The sequence below is a fragment of the Erythrolamprus reginae genome, chromosome 13, assembly GCF_031021105.1.
Source record: "Erythrolamprus reginae isolate rEryReg1 chromosome 13, rEryReg1.hap1, whole genome shotgun sequence".
Lineage (NCBI taxonomy): Eukaryota > Metazoa > Chordata > Lepidosauria > Squamata > Dipsadidae > Erythrolamprus > Erythrolamprus reginae.
The window spans coordinates 8,013,971-8,031,081 of NC_091962.1; the positions used below are offsets into that span (position 1 = coordinate 8,013,971).

Here is a 17,111-nt window from a genome sequence, read left to right on the forward strand (position 1 = left end):
CCCTGTTTCCTCCCAGGAGATTCCCAGAGAGGCCCCACGGAGGCTTCTCCCTGCCTTTTCCAGTTACAGTTTCAGAGGCTCGGGTTTGTAAGTGGAAAATATTTCTTGAGAAGAGGCAAAAAAATCTTGAACACCCGGTTCGTATCTAGAAAGGTTTGTAAGTAGAGGCATTTTTAGGTAGAGGTACCACTGTACAACTGTTTTATTTTTTTTAAAAAGAAAGTTATTCTTTCATTTAGGAACTCCTAATGATTGGACTCCAAGCTACAACCAGAATCAGGGCCAGATTTTTTGTTGCTAAGCAAAACAGCTGCTGAGCAAGTCATTGCCCAGTTTTACCTTTTTTCTTGCCACAGCTGTTTATGCAAATTCACTACAGCTGTTAAGGCATCACAGTTGTTAAGCGACTTTGTTGAAAAGCAGCTGAGAAGATCTCAAATTGTGATCACATGTTCCTGGGACACGCAACCATCACAAATACATACTCTTGTTGCAGCAGATTCGGACATTGAGGAGGTTGGGGAGGACCATGGGCCAGTCCTGGAGTGTGGGGAAGGCTCTGCGTCCGAGGCAGAGAGGGAGCCAGGGCTGTCTGGCAGTTATCAGCTGCCTTTGGAGTCAGACATCAGTGAGGCAGACGAACAGCTGGAGCCTGTTCCCAGTGGGCGCATATGCAGAGCTGCCAGACGAAGGGAACAGCTAAGGAATAAGGGTCGACTTGGGAGTGAGGCCGCTGGTGGACAATGAATGGGGAATAAAAGAGGAGCGACTGGGGAGTGGAGTTTGCAGGAGGCAATTAGTTGGCTGAATTGGTTCATGACTCTCAGAGACTCCTGGCCAAGTTTTGAAGATTATCGGCTCTCCAAGCCAGATAAGGTTTGTGACTGTGAATTCACCCTTGAAAGGCTTTGCTGGATGTGAATGAGAAGAATTCACAGTAACGTAATAAAAAAGGGTTTTTTTGTCGAGACAAGGAGTCTGCTTCGTGGTTTGTGGAATCCTAGGTCAGAACATATACAACCACTGCAAAAAAAACTCGGGACGCTCAAACAGGTGACCCCATTTTACAACCGTTATGACTTTAATAAGCAGGTGCCTTTAGGGTCCTAACTTGAGGATCACCTGTACGGAGTTACATCCTGCATCTTGAACTTTGGAACCACATACTGTGGATGTTCCAAGCTCAGGAAGTTCCTTTAAAAAATGATATATAGAAATAAAAAGCTGGGAACAGACTGGAAAGGACTTCAATACCTCTTAAATGTAAAGTCTGACTCTCTCTTGTTTGCTGGCCAATATCTTCAGTTGGTTCTGTTTCGGTGGGGTGATATCAGTGAAGTCCAACCTAGGGAGAAAAGCAGAAAGCTCATTTTGAAAATTACAATTTTGAAGGCACAACGGAGAGTGTTTGAACAAACCGCATCCCTGTTTGGTTTGGTGGCAGCAGTGCCTCAGATAGAAAACCCATAAAGAGAGTGGTGAAGACAATGGAGAATATTATAAGAATAACTTCCCGTTTTAGATGTTTTTTTAAAAATATTAGATTTATTATATTGTTACTATTGTTGTTGTGAGCCGCCCCGAGTCTGCGGAGAGGGGCGGCATACAAATCTAATAAATTATTATTATTATTACTATTATTATTATTATTATTATTATTATTATTATTATTATTGAGGTAGTTTTTATATGCATGTGAATCTCAACACACACACACACAATCTCTTGAACAGCACATGCATTCAAATCCCCGTCAGCCACACACCCCAGGTATGGCAATCTTGAGGCCTAGAACCTTGGGATGACTTTATACCCAGGTGGGCTTTTTCTTACAGTCTTACCTGATCTCTTGAAGAGAACAACGCTGGATGATAGCACTAAGGTCAGAAACACTATTATCTGTAAGTGGATTTCCACACAAATTTAGGCTGACTAAGCTGGTGTTTCTAGCGAGAGCAGAACTCAGCAGCTCGCAAGAGGCATCCGATAAGACATTTTCCTGTAATCTGTGGCAGAGAATAACAAATTAAATTTTTTGCTAAATTCTTCCCATCATGAAAAAAAAGTTTTATTTAAGCCCGTGCTTCTTTGAACAACTTAGTATTTCGACCAGGGTCTTTTCGTCATTGGTACCATAATTTTGGATTTCTTGGATAATAAAAATCCCAATTTTAAGACTCAGCAACTCTAGGAAACACATATAGAACCTTCTTGTCAAGAGTGTGCACATTGTGGCTATGTGAGACAGCCCAGGAGCAAATACCAGAGGTTTGTATTTAAATAGTGGTTTTATCTACAAAGAATATATACATACACATACTTTAGTCAGACTTCAAACAAAACGGCAATCAGCAATTACAGCACAGAAGCACACACAGAGAGGCTCTTAAAGTGATAGCAGCCAAAAAAACCTTATCGACTCATCCCTAGCATGACATCATTGTAGAAGCTGGTCGGTATTTAAATCTTTACCATGGCAGTTCTCATGTTTGAAATCACGAATGAATACATTTCCCCCCCCCCCGTGTTGTATCCATTAACACCCATTGAGAAATTCAGGATTTGGCAACACAACCACACATAACCATGTTTTATGTTTGGCTAACCACATTTAATGATGGTTTTGCCAAAAGCTGGTACTCACTTCTGGTTTTCAATGGTTTCGTGTAATGAACAGCTTCAAAAAAAGGTTAGGTTGTAGGTGATAGGAGACAAATGAAGGAAATGAGAAGATAAAGGAATAAATAAATAAAAATTAACTTGCCTGAATATTCAGGGTCATCACAAAGCAGTGGGATTTGATTGGCACTGTTAGTATACTGGATGTAACTATGTTGGGTGTTGCAGCTAACAATGTAAGTTTAAGACTGTACTTTTAAGAGTCATTTAAAAGAGAGATTTATATTTGCTGTGTGTATATTTTGCTGTGTGCGATAACCTTGTTTGTAAACCATTATACGTGTATGACATTGGACTGTGCAACTATCATTGTTTATTTGCCTATCTGTATATAATAATATTGTCCTATTTTGTACTAAGTCTTTGACTGACTAACCCACATTGCTGCATTTACTCTGCTTAAAGGTTGACATTCTAACAGACAACTTACATTAACTTCTGAATCTTACAAGCCGGAGTTTCAAACACTTTTAGCAATGCAGACAAACCGTCATTTCTTAATTCGGTTTTGCTCAGATTGAGATTTAAAAGGCTCTGGTTTTCCAAGAGAGACGAACAAAGAACTTCGCAATCGTTTCTCGTAAGCGTATTCCTTGCCAAGCTGTAAAGAAACAGAAGGCGGAAGAAAAGAAGGAATCAAATAAGTATAATAATATTTATACACTTTCTGAATCTTATTGTATTTTCTAAAAAAAGGATGTTTTCCATCCATAGGTCCAATATAGCATCAATATATACAGGTAGTATACTGTATATTGTTTGGCAACTGTTCAGAGTTATAATGGCTTTGTTTCTTTCTTTCTTTCTTTCTTTTCTTTCTTCCTTTCCTTTCTTTTTTTCTTCCCAGTTTTCCTAGACCTACTTCCCTTCGTTCTTTTCTTACTTCCTCCTTTCTCCTTCTCCCCTTCCTTCCTTCCTACTTCCTTCCATCTTCCTTCCTTTTCTTTTTTTCCTTCCCTTGTTTCCTTTCTTTCTTTCTCTTTCTCGACTTCTCCCTTCTTATCTCTTTCTTTCCTTTTTCCCTCTCTTTCCTTTCTTTTTCTTTCTTTTTCCTTCCTTCCATTCTGTTTCTCTTTTTCTTTCTTCCCAGTTTTCCTACACCTACCTTTCTTCTTTCCTCTTTCCGCCTTCTGTCCTTTCTTCCACCCTCCCCCCATCTCTCCCTTCCTTTTTCTTTCTTTCTTTTTGTTTTTCTTTATTCCTAGACCTAACCTACCTGTCTTCCTTTCTCCCCCTCTCCTTCCTCCCTTCCTTCCTTCCTTTTCTTTCTTTCTTCCTCCCTTGTTTCCTTTCTTTCTTTCTCTCTCTCTCCACTCCTCCCTCCTCTTTCCTTTCTTCCTTCTTCCCTCCCTTTTCTTTCTTTTCTCTTTCTTTTTTCTTCCTTCCTTCCTTCCTTCCTTCCAGTCTTTGTTTCCCTTTTTCTTTCTTCACAGTTTTCCTACACCTTCCTTCTTTCCTCCTTCCTCCTTCTCTGCTCTCCTTCCTTCCTTCCTCCCTCCCTCTCTTTCTCCCTCCTTTCCTTCCTTCCTTCTTTTCTTTCTTTTTCTCTGTTTCTCTTTTTATTTCTTCCCAGTTATCCTATCCTATTCTAACCTTACTTACTTAGTCCTTCCCTCCCCACTGCCTCCCTCCCTTTCATCTTCTCTCTTTCTTTTCTCTTCTCTTTCTTTTTTCTCTCTCACTTCTAGGCCCTTCCAGCAAGCGCAAAAGAAAAGAAAGCAGAAGGAAGATTTCCATTCCCACGTCCTTTTTGAAAAATACAAAACAATCCTGGCTTTTATTCCAATGCCGGCTAACTTTGTACCATCCAGCCTGCACTGCGCCCTGGATCAGTCCAGAGGGAAATATCCATCGGGAATTTTAAAAAATATTTTTAAATCTAATTCCCAGACAGCCCATCCAAGTTATATATTAATAATTAGATGAAACATCATTTACCCTTTAAGCAAACAAACGCAAACATAAAACACATCCAATCACACTTGGCCAATAAAAATTCTATTCTATTCTATTCTATCAAGCTAAAGTCAGTATCATTTCTATTGCTGTTGTTGTTTTTGTTGTTATTATTATTCTTTCCTACTCGTCCTCTTCCCTTATATTATTATATAGGTCTTACGCATAAAACTTATCAGGAAAGACTTCATGAACTCAATCTGTATAGTCTGGAGGACAGAAGGGAAAGGGGGGGACATGATGGAAACATGTAAATATGTCAAAGGATTAAATAAGGTTCAGGAGGGGAGTGTTTTTAATAGGAAAGTGAACCCAAGAACAAGGGGGCACAATCTGAGGTTAGTTGGGGGAAAGATCAGAAGCAACGTGAGAAAATATTATTTGACTGAAATAGTAGTAGATGCTTGGAACAAACTTCCAGAAGACGTGGTTGGTCAATCCACAGGAACTGAATTGAAACATGCCTGGGATAAACATATATCCATCCTAAGATAAAATACAGGAAATAGTATAAGGGCAGACTAGATGGACTATGAGGTCTTTTTCTGCCATCAATCTTCTATGTTTCTTCTATTATTATCATTGTTGTTGTTGTTGTTTTGTGTGTTGTTTGTTTGTTGTTCTTGTTTATTATTATTGTTGTTGTTGTGTTGTTGTTGTTACTACTACTACTATTACTATTATTGTTTATTATTATTATTGCTGTTGTTGTTGTTGTTGTTATTATTATTATTATTATTATTATTATTATTATTATTATTATTAAATACGCACTCCGAACACAGTTAGGAAGGAATATTTTGAAGTCAATGTGAGTCAGGTTTTTTTTCCCCTCCTGAACTCAAAAGGATTCCAACTTAGACAGCATTTTCTGAGGAGATGATCTTTAAATTACCTCAGGCTCTCAAGCTGACATTGAGGATGTTTTAATGCAGAAACAAGATGGTCCACCGCTGAGTCCTTCAAGCAATTATCCTGAAGTCTGTAAGGAGACAGCAAGAGAAATTAGCCAAACAATTTTTTTTAAAAATGCCCATCCAGCTTTTTGAAGGGGCAATATCCAAATTCTGGCTTCCTTTTTGATAGGCCCCAGGTGTCTAGGACAGAAATTCTCCAAGGAGCAGCCTAGAAGTTAATTCTTTTTTTCTTTGTCTTTGATCTTCTAGGACCTAGGCGTAATTAAATGTTCATTGTCTATTTTGCTTTTCCATTTAAAAGGTTAATCAACTCAAGTGGGGTACCAGGAGGCGGGTCAGAAAAATCAAAATGGCCGTCATGGCTGCCTGATTTAAATGGAGTGGGACTTTGTGATTGACAAGTTAACTTTATTGGGGCCCTCCCAACAGACACAGCTGGAAAACAATTTATTACCAAAAAGGGGGGATGGAAATAGATGATAGATAGATGGATGGTAGATAGATAGATAGATAGATAGATAGATAGATAGATAGATAGATAGATAGGTAGATAGATAGGTAGATTAGATAGATAGATAGATAGATAGATAGATAGATAGATAGATAGATAGATAGATAGATAGATAGAAAGAAGAAAGAAAGAAAGAAAGATAGATAGGTAGGTAGGTAGGTAGGTAATGGATGGATGGATAGAAAGATAGCTAAATTATAGATAGATGACAGAGATGATAAAAGAGATAGATGGAAAGATGGATGGATGATAGACAGACGATAATAGATAGCTGAAAGATAGATAGATAGATAGATAGATAGATAGATAGATAGATAGATAGATGATAGAAGAGATAGATAGAGGGAGGGAGGGATGATATATAGATGATAGATAGTTGAATGATAGATGAGATAGAATAGATATATGACAGATAGCTGAATGACTGATAGATAGATAGATAGATAGATAGATAGATAGATAGATAGATAGACAGATAACAGGTGAATGATAGATGAATGATAGATGAGAGATAGATAGATAGATAGATAGATAGATAGATAGATAGATAGATAGATAACAGGTGAATGATAGATGAATGATAGATGAGAGATAGATAGATAGATAGATAGATAGATAGATAGATAGATAGATAGATAGATAGATAACAGGTGAATGATAGATGAATGATAGATGAGAGATAGATAGATAGATAGATAGATAGATAACAGGTGAATGATAGATGAATGATAGATGATAGATAGATAGATAGATAGATAGATAGATAGATAGATGACAGATAGATGATAGAAGAGATAGATAGAGGGATGGATGGATGATAGATAGATGACAGTTGAATGATAGATGAGACAGAATAGATATATGACAGATAGCTGAAAGATAGATAGATAGATAGATAGATAGATAGATAGATAGATAGATAGATAGATAGATCAAGTCTTTACTTCAAATCTCGGACGACGTGCAAGTGTCGGGACAGCTCCTCCAACCCCTCGTTGTGGATGAAGCAGGAACGGAGGTTGAGGAGTCCCACTGATGGACAACAGTTCAGAACATAGCCAAGGATGGCGCAGTCAGCGGGCATGAGGTGGAGTTCAGAGAAGTCCAGGCCAGCTGAATCGCCCAACAGCTGGCACACCAGATGGCCATCCTGCGCTTCAAACAGAAGATTGAAAAAGCTCAAGGCTCTCTGCTTCTCGCTTTGAGTTGTGGCACCTAACAGAGCTTCTTTCAAATCCTTTTTTCCCAGCCAATCCATCATTGTTTCACCAGCTTTTCCGGAGAACTTGCCGAGACGTTCTTCCAAAGGGGCCCAGGTCTTCTGGTGAGACAATCCAGCCAGGAAACGAAGGAAAATGTCATAACTGTCACTCTGGGCGAATTCTAGGATGTCCGAAAAAGAGCTCTCTTTGAAGTCTAGGAAATGAAAGAGGGCAGCGAAGAATTCTTGGACGCCGAGGTGACGGAAGGAGTAGGTGGCCTGGCAAGAGGACCGACTTTTTGGGGCATCTTCCACCACGAGGGCTGCAAAAAGTGAGGGGTGAGCGCTTGGCGTGATCCGACAGGCCTCCAAGTCGCGTTCCTTGAAGGCCAATGTGCGGGTTTGCAAGCAGCGCGCAGCCAAAGAGCCAAGCCGAACCACGAATTCCTTCACTGAAGGACACGGAGTGTCTCCACCTGAACCAGGAACGAAGGAGTCTCCACCTCCACCATGGCGGTCCATCACCTGATTCATGTAACCGACCAAGAGTTGAGTGACGGTTTGGGGGAGAGGATGGCACTGTGAGGAGGCGGAAGTAACGTAGGCGTCAAGAGCCACGCAGGTGATCCGACAGTACGAAGGGTTGTGGCAAAGAGCGTAGAGGACTTGGCTATTCTTCACGTAAGACAAGACCCTTTTGGCAACCATCCCCTCGCCAAAGAAGTCGCGAAAGTATTGGTCTCTGTCCCGGGCAAGGAAGCCCATGATGGTGACCACCCTATCAAACGCTTTCATCTCCAACGTGGCGAGGGTGGCCGGATGGCTGGTCAGAAGAACCGAAGAATCTTTCAGGAGTGTTTGCTTCAACAAACTGGCCACAATCACGTGGACCGGTTTCACGTCTCCCGGGCGGACGCAGAGATCCGGAGATCGGTCATGGCTGAGATCCAGAACCTTGTGGCTCTCATCCAGACCGTCGAAAATGAAGAGGAGTTTTTCGGGGTGCTGAAGAATGGTGTCCAACCGGCTGTATAATTGGGGGTATTCCCTTTGGAGGAGAACTTCCAAACTGGTGTCCCCCAGGAAGTTGAGGTCTCGGAACTTGAAGAAGAAGACAAAGGCGAATTTTTGGTAGTGTTTGCCGGTGACCCAATCCAAGATAAATTTTTGCACCAGGGTGGTCTTGCCCACGCCGGCTGCTCCACTGACCATCACGGCTTGGGGGGTACGGTGGGATTGACGGCACCAGTGGAAAAGGCGGCCACAGGTGATCCATTCTGGGCCCTCCAGGAGGTTGTGAGGGAGGTGACATTGCCTCAGTTCTCCAACAGCCATCAAAGCTTGGTGTTTGGGTATTTCCTTCCTTTGGAAACGAGCCCCCGAAACCATCTTTGCTTCCACGTAGTGGCTGTGGGTACAGAAACCCCGTGGGTCAATCTCGGCTCCATGAATTCGTTCGTTCAACGCTTTGGTTTGGTCCCACAAAACCTCCTTCAGTTTTTCCTGGGCATCTGATCAGAGGCCAAACAAAAGAGGATTTAGGAAAGAGAAGAGTCAGGGTGTTTTCAATCTATGGGGTGAAATAAAGTGGATTCGACGGCTGCGGCCTTCCAATAAGAATGGAAGTCCACCTATCTTAAAGCATGATGGCTGGGGGATTCTGGGAGTTGAAGTCCACCCATCTTAAAGCATGATGGCTGGGGGATTCTGGGAGTTGAAGTCCACCCATCTTAAAGCATGATGGCTGGGGGATTCTGGGAGTTGAAGTCCACCCATCTTAAAGCATACCGGCTGGGGGATTCTGGGAGTTGAAGTCCACCCATCTTAAAGCATGCCAGCTGGGGGATTCTGGGAGTGGAATTCCACCCATCTTAAAGCATGATGGCTGGGGGATTCTGGGAGTGGAATTCCACCCATCTTAAAGCATACCGGCTGGGGGATTCTGGGAGTTGAAGTCCACCCATCTTAAAGCATGCCAGCTGGGGGATTCTGGGAGTGGAATTCCACCCATCTTAAAGCATGCCAGCTGGGGGATTCTGGGAGTGGAATTCCACCCATCTTAAAGCATACCGGCTGGGGGATTCTGGGAGTTGAAGTCCACCCATCTTAAAGCATGCCAGCTGGGGGATTCTGGGAGTTGAAGTCCACCCATCTTAAAGCATGATGGCTGGGGGATTCTGGGAGTCGAAGTCTACCCATCTTAAAGCATGATGGCTGGGGGATTCTGGGAGTGGAAGTCCACCCATCTTAAAGCATGATGGCTGGGGGATTCTGGGAGTCGAAGTCCACCCATCTTAAAGCATGATGGCTGGGGGATTCTGGGAGTCGAAGTCCACCCATCTTAAAGCATGATGGCTGGGGGATTCTGGGAGTGGAAGTCCACCCATCTTAAAGCATTATGGCTGGGGGATTCTGGGAGTGGAAGTCCACCCATCTTAAAGCATGATGGCTGGGGGATTCTGGGAGTGGAAGTCCACCCATCTTAAAGCATTATGGCTGGGGGATTCTGGGAGTGGAAGTCCACCCATCTTAAAGCATGATGGCTGGGGAATTCTGGGAGTTGAATCCACCCATCTTAAAGCATGATGGCTGGGGAATTCTGGGAGTTGAATCCACCCATCTTAAAGCATGATGGCTGGGGGATTCCGGGAGTTGAAGTCCACCCATCTTTAAAGCCTGGTGGATGAAGGATTCTGGGAGTTGAAGTCTCTGCCTGCCATATTCAGCTGGAATTTGGAAGGAAATGTCTTTCTCTTGCCCTTAACATCTCTGATACCTTTTAATTCCTGATCCAGGACGTGTCCATCCTTATTTAGAAGAATCTCCTCCAAAAGATCTTGACCTTTGAAAGGGGTGAGGGAAGGGGGGGGAAAGTAGAAATTAAACCTAACATAATTTCTCCTTCCAGTACTTTTTCTTGAATCGGAACTTTGTGACAGCTAATCCTGAACTCACACCCACAACTGGGCCTTGAATTTTGGTCACTAAGCAATACAGCCATTAAAGGAGGCATCCAAGACCCATTAGGCTCTCATCAAGTAATGAAATTAATTGAATTTAATAAATAGATAAATAAATTTCAACTAATTGATTGAATTGTTTATTATTATTATTATTATTATTATTATTATTGTTGTTGTTGTTGTTGTTTGCTGTTGTTGTTGTTGTTACCATCATCATCATCATCATCATTATCATTATTTATTAGATTTGCATGGCAAATCTAATAAATAATAATATTATTACAATAGCATACAATATAAAACAGGGAATACAGAGACAAATCTAATTAATTAAAAACTACGTAAGCTAAAAAAAACCCAATACAGTAATCCCTCGCTACTTCGCGGTTCATCTTTTGCGGATTCGCTACTTCACGGGTTTTCAAAGGGGGCTTAAATCCATTAAATCCATTGAAAATTTTAAATCCATTAAAAAATCATAAAATTCTTCTACAGTGCTACTGTACTCTATTAAAGAAACTGGTAGGATATCACTTGTAGTTCCAGCTGAGAAACATTATAGAATGGCTGTTTAATGCAAAGGGTGGGTTTTGAAAGTCCAAATACTTGTTAAATACATAAAAAAAATATCTTTCCTCTACTTCACGGAAATTCATTTTTCACGGGTGGTCTTGGAACGCATCCCCCATGAAAAACAAGGGATTACTGTATATTAAAAATCAATCAAAGAGATTCAAATCGCAGCCATGCATCATAATTATTGGCCAGGGAGTCTAAATCTTAATTGCCCCAAGCCTGACGACATAAGTGAGTCTTAAGACTCCAGCACTTGGTTTAATTAATTAACAATTTAATTAATTAATTAATGGTTTGGTTAATTATGTAATTAATTATTTAATTAATATTTTGATTAATTGATTAGAATCGAACCCAATGCTGGAAACAGCCTAACCCTCCAGAAGATTCGTTAATAATTTTTAAAAATTTGGATTGTGCAGAACTTGATGCTTTGACTTTAAAATTAAAAAACAAAGAAGACTCCGATGACTATAAAACATGGAACTCATTTTATGATTGGTTTAAGAGGAGAAATAGAAGTTTAAATTGAAATACGATAATAACAATGCGTTAAGACATGTATTTATTGACAGAAAGATGAGATATGATGTATATGCAACTGTTTTTGCGAAGACAAAATCTTTATGTAAATAAATAAATTAATAAAGAGTGTACAGAAGGCGGTTAAAAAATAATAATAATAATAACAACAACAGAGAAGACATTGATAACCAAAAAGAACAATAGTGAATGCCGATGATTTTTATTCACCAGAGAATAACTTGATATCCGATAAGATTGCAACTTTCCTCCTCTTAAGAGGATATTGAAGAGGGTTTTTTTTATGTTATTTGTAATTTTGTAATTGTCCATGGTGTTTTTTTGTTTGTTTTGGTGTGTATGTTTTCCTTTTTTCCTTTCAAATATTGCAAATATACCAATGTATATACTTTTTTGATTATACTTTTTAACACAATTTAATAAAAAATACTTTTTATAAAATCGAACCCAAGGAGCATAAAAATCTTTGACGGCAGACATCCAAGCTACAAAGGGTTTGTTTCGGACTCTTTCCTGATTGATAATAATTCTCTTTTGTTCCAGGGATGCCCGACACACTGAGAAGCACCCGGTCAGTTAGTTAGTTAGTTAGTTAGTTAGTTAGTTAGTTAGTTAGTTAGTTAGTTAGTTAGTTAGTTAGTTAGGTTGGTTGGTTGGTTGGTTGGTTAGTCCAATATACAATGAGGGTTTTAGTGGGTATATATCTATATACACATAGTAAAATACATGATGAAGGTTATAGAGGAGATACTCATAGTAAAATATATCTAAGAAAGAATAGAAGAGAAGATATAGGAATAGAACATATCAATGAAAGAATAGAAGAAGAGATATAGGAATAGAAGAAAGGTATAGGAGATATAGGAGAGCAATAGGACAGGGGACAGAAGGCACTCTAGTGCACTTGTACTCGCCCCTTACTGACCTCTTAGGAATCTGGATAGGTCAACCGTAGATAATCTAAGGGTAAAGTGTTGGGGGTTTGGGGATGACACTACGGAGTCCGGTAATGAGTTCCACGCTTCGACAGCTCGGTTTCCTGAAGTCATATTTTTTACAGTCAAGTTTGGAGCGGTTAATATTAAGTTTAAATCTGTTGTGTGCTCTTGTGTTGTTGTGGTTGAAGCTGAAGTAGTCGCCGACAGGCAGGACGTTGCAGCATATGATCTTGTGGGCAATACTTAGATCTTGTTTAAGGCGTCTTAGTTCTAAACTTTCTAGGCCCAGGATTGTAAGTCTAGTCTCGTAGGGTGTTCTGTTTCGAGTGGAGGAGTGAAGGGCTCTTCTGGTGAAGTATCTTTGGACATTTTCAAGGGTGTTAATGTCTGAGATGCGATATGGGTTCCAAACAGATGAGCTGTATTCGAGGATGGGTCTGGCCAAAGATTCCTGCCCTAAAGGTAGCAAGAGTGAAAAAACAGGGACTTACCTCGGCAAGATAGCTCTTCCACCAACCTGTTGAGGTTGGGGTGGGACCAGTTGCTCCGTAGGCTATAGAGGCACTTCCAAAACTCAAGCGAATCCTTTGGACTCTTGCTGAGCACGTTGTTTGCTATCTTGTCCGCTGTTTTCTTTCCACCCATCTTTTTCTCCAACTGGGTATACATCTAGGTTACCAACCAACAAGTGGGTTCAAAGTTTAAACGTGATCTCATGCAAACATTAAAAAAAAAAAAAACCCTCCAACAAGATGGGAGAATTTAGAGAAATAAAAGAAGCATTGATAGAAAGCGCTCGAGCGGTAATAGACGCAGGCTGGAAGGATGCGACAAAATGGACAATGCAAAATTGGTATCGGTACGTGGTGGATCATATTCTCTCATAATCATAATCATAATCTCTCACTACTGACTAGAGCCTACAAAACCTATGCCAGACCCATTCTCGAATACAGCTCATCTGTCTGGAACCCACACCACATCTCAGACATCCTCTCAAAAACGTCCAAAGATACTTCACCAGAAGAGCCCTTCACTCCTCCACTCGAAACAGAACACCTTACGAAAACAGACTAACTATCCTGGATCTTGAAAGCTTAGAACTGCGACGCCTAAAACACGATTTAAGTATTGCCCACAAGATCATATGCTGCAACGTCCTTCCGGTCAACGACTACTTCAGCTTCAACAGCAACAACACCGAGTCTACGGAGAGGGGCGGCATACAAATCTAATAAATAATAATAATAATAATAATAATAATAATAATAATAACAACAACAACAACACAAGAGCACGCAACAGATTCAAACTTAACATCAACCGCTCCAAACTTGACTGTAAAAAATATGACTTTAACAATCGAGTTGTCGAAGCGTGGAACTCATTGCCAGACTCAGTGGTGTCAGCCCCAAGCCCCCAACATTTCTCCCTAAGACTCTCCACGATTGACCTCTCCAGGTTCCTAAGAGGCCAGTAAGGGGCGTACATAAGTGCACTGATGTGCCTATCGTCCCCTGTCCAATCTTCTTTCCTTATCTCATATATCACATTTTTTCTCTCCTTTCTTCCTACTTCTCTCCTTTCCTCCTACTTCTCTCCTTTCTTACTTTCTATCATTATATATATTACTTAATGTCTATTCTCTTTCATATGTATTGTATATTGGACAAAGAATAAATAAATAAAAATAAATAAATAAATATTCAGTTTGAGATTATGGACAAGAGGATGAATTCGGACAATGAAACCGATCTGCGGGAACTGATGGGATGGTGGGACAAGGTAAGAGGATACGCGGTCAGTAGAATTCAAGACCAAGCTATAAAGAATAAATTAGAATTACTTTATAATATGCAAATAGATATACAGTGTTCCCTCGATTTTCGCGGGTTCGAACTTCGCGAACAGCCTATACCACGGTTTTTCAAAAAATATTAATTAAAAAATACTTTGCGGTTTTTTTCCTATGGTTTTTCCCACCCAATGATGTTATGTGTCATCGCCAAACTAATAGTTTTTGCAAATAAATAACAAAAAAAATGATTATTGTTAATAAATAATTATGTTTATAAATATCAGGATCACTAAGTGTCTTATTCAATGGTGAGTACCAGTAATAATGGTGAGTAAATGGTTGTTAAGGGAATGGGAAATGGTAATTTAGGGGTTTAAAGTGTTAAGGGAAGGCTTGTGATACTGTCCAAAGCCAAAAATGGTGTATTTACTTCCGCATCTCTACTTTGCGGAAATTCGACTTTCGCGGGCGGTCTCGGAACGCATCCCCTGCGGAAATCGAGGGAACACTGTACTGCTCTTGAGTTAAAACAATATATAAAAATAATGCCCACATTTTGGTGGAGGGGTATGAATGTTGTTGTTAGAACACTGGGTACATTGTTATATGTTGTGTGTATGTTTTATTGTTATTGGTAAAAATCAATATAAATATTTGCAAAAAAAGAAAAGAAACCCAACTTCCCAGGTAAGTTGCTGGTCTCTGAGACACAACCCCAACCTCAAACAAGTTCATCGGGAGGCTGGCGAAACATCCAACAAGCTACACTGCAGATCGGAGAGGGGGATTCTCGGATATTTCTTTGGCTCCTAACTGTTTACACCCAGATGTTCACCCAGTTTCAGGCCACTTCCACACCAAGACAACAAGACACAAGAGTAGTTTTCCCCCCGAATGCCATCACTCTGCTAAACAAATGATTCCCTCAACGCTGGTTTATTGGCGCCACCATCTTTTTTGGTTGTTTTTTTTTTAAATTCCAGGTGTTGTGTCCCCCCCCCCCCCCCCCCCCCACCCCCCCGTGTGCATGTGTAGAAACTGAGTTTTCGGTACTGCACATGCATTGCCATCTTATTTTCAGCTTTTTTTAATTTAAAAAATGGAATATTTTTTTTTGCACTGCGTGGTGCAGGAGGAAGCCAAACGGCCGCAAACTAAGTTAGAACTGATGCCGCCCCCTCCCACTTCCTGATGAATTTATGATTTTATTATTATTCATTATTTAGATTTGTATGCCGCCCCTCTCCGCAGACTCGGGGCGGCTCACAACAAAATAAAACAATTCATGACAAATCTAAATTATAGTTTAAAATATTTTAAAAACCCCATTTACTAAGCAAACATACATACAAACATACCATGCATAAATTGTATATGCCCCGGGGAGATGTCCCAATTCCCCCATGCCTGACGACAAAGGTGGGTTTTAAGGAGCTTACGAAAGGCAAGGAGGGTAGGGCAGTTCTAATCTCTGGGGGGAGTTGGTTCCAGAGAGTTGGGGCCGCCACAGAGAAGGCTCTTCCCCTGGGGCCCGCCAACCGACATTGTTTAGTTGACGGGACCCGGAGAAGGCCCACTCTGTGGGACCTAATCGGTCGCTGGGATTCGTGCGGCAGAAGGCGGTCTCGGAAATATTCTGCTCCAATGCCATGAAGGGCTTTAAAGGTCATAACCAACACTTATGTAGCGGTGGTACCTGAGCGTCTTGAGAGGTGATGATGCCCCTAGTGGTCAGTTCCTGGAGCATCAGGGCAATGTCATTCTCGGTGATGTACATCAGGTCTTGGGAAAAGTATTGATTGAGTAGCATGAGCTGGCTTGTGCTGAAGGCGTTCAGCCTTTTACCAAAGTCTTGGGTGGCAGCTGGAAGGAATCCAAAAAGGGCTTTTAAGAGGGCAAGATTTGCAAGAGGGTGTCTGGGGGTTGGTGGGAGGGGACTTTAACTCAAGACTTTGCTTTTTTTTAAAAATATTTTTATTCATTTTTTAAAATGTAAGACAACATTTAACATTTAAAGGAGCTACAATTGCTCCGCTAAGTATAGAAGTCTTCTTAACACAGAAATTCTAGTTTAGATCATTACAGAAAGGTAAACTTATCAATAAAATATCTCTATATAATTTATAATAACATAAAAATCTTAACTTTTCAATACTTTCCAACAATTATATAACTGTAATTAAAATAATTAAAGTCAGCTCTCTGGAATCAGCTCCCCCCGAAGATTCGTACTGCCCCCAACCTCCCCGCGTTTCGTAAGAGTCTGAAGACTCATTTATGCCGCCAGGCTTGGGGTCATTAGATAATAATAATAATAATAATAATAATAATAATAATAATAATAATAATTTATTAAATTTGTATGCCACCCCTCTCCGAAGACTCTTGTCCTGTGGCCAATGAAAGTGTTGAGAGAATTTTGAGTGAATGGAATGATTGTGCTGTTTGGGGTTTTTTTATATTCTTAATTAATTAATTGGATTCAAGATTATGTATACAGTGATCCCTCGATTATCGCGAGGGTTCCGTTCCAAGACCCCTCGCGATAATCGATTTTTCGCGATATAGTGGTGCGGAAGTAAAAACACCATCTGCGCATGCGTGCCCTTTTTTCCATGGCCGCGCATGCGCAGATGGTGTTTTTACTTCCGCACCTGGGAAGACCCAGGGAAGGTTCCTTCCGCCGCCCAGCAGCTGATCTGCTCGGCAGCGCCGCAGCAGCGAGGAGCCGAAGATCAGGGTTTCCCCGCTGCCCACGCAAAGGGGAAACCCGATCTTCAGCTCCTCGCTGCTGCCCGCCCGCCGCTCGCCCGCCGCCCGCCGCTCGAGAGCAAGAGGGGGAGAGATAGAGAAAGAGAGAGAAGGAGAGAAAGAGATAAGAGAGGGAGGAAGAGAGTGTGAGAGAGGAAGAAGCAAGATAGAGAAAGAGAGAGAGAAAGAAAGATGAGAAAGGAAGAGAGTGACGTCATCGGGTGGGAAAATATTTTTAATTAATATTTTTTGAAAAATCGCGATATAGCGTTTCGCGA

At 40.8% G+C, this 17,111-nt stretch overlaps 1 protein-coding gene across 1 annotated transcript in view; it reads right to left on the reverse strand.

The window, feature by feature from the left end:
- Positions 1 to 1,058: 1,058 nt before the first annotated feature.
- LOC139175455 (NACHT, LRR and PYD domains-containing protein 12-like) overlaps positions 1,059 to 17,111 on the reverse strand; it is a 19,667-nt gene continuing 3,614 nt past the window's right edge. The window contains exons 2-9 of the mRNA XM_070766579.1: positions 15,779 to 15,945; positions 12,776 to 12,953; positions 10,041 to 10,106; positions 7,008 to 8,775; positions 5,531 to 5,617; positions 3,110 to 3,280; positions 1,842 to 2,006; positions 1,059 to 1,345 (exon numbers count right to left, since the gene is read on the reverse strand). Coding sequence (XP_070622680.1) covers positions 1,258 to 1,345; positions 1,842 to 2,006; positions 3,110 to 3,280; positions 5,531 to 5,617; positions 7,008 to 8,775; positions 10,041 to 10,106; positions 12,776 to 12,953; positions 15,779 to 15,945 — 2,690 coding nt within the window. The 3' untranslated portion in view covers positions 1,059 to 1,257. The remainder of the gene's footprint in view (positions 1,346 to 1,841; positions 2,007 to 3,109; positions 3,281 to 5,530; positions 5,618 to 7,007; positions 8,776 to 10,040; positions 10,107 to 12,775; positions 12,954 to 15,778; positions 15,946 to 17,111) is intronic.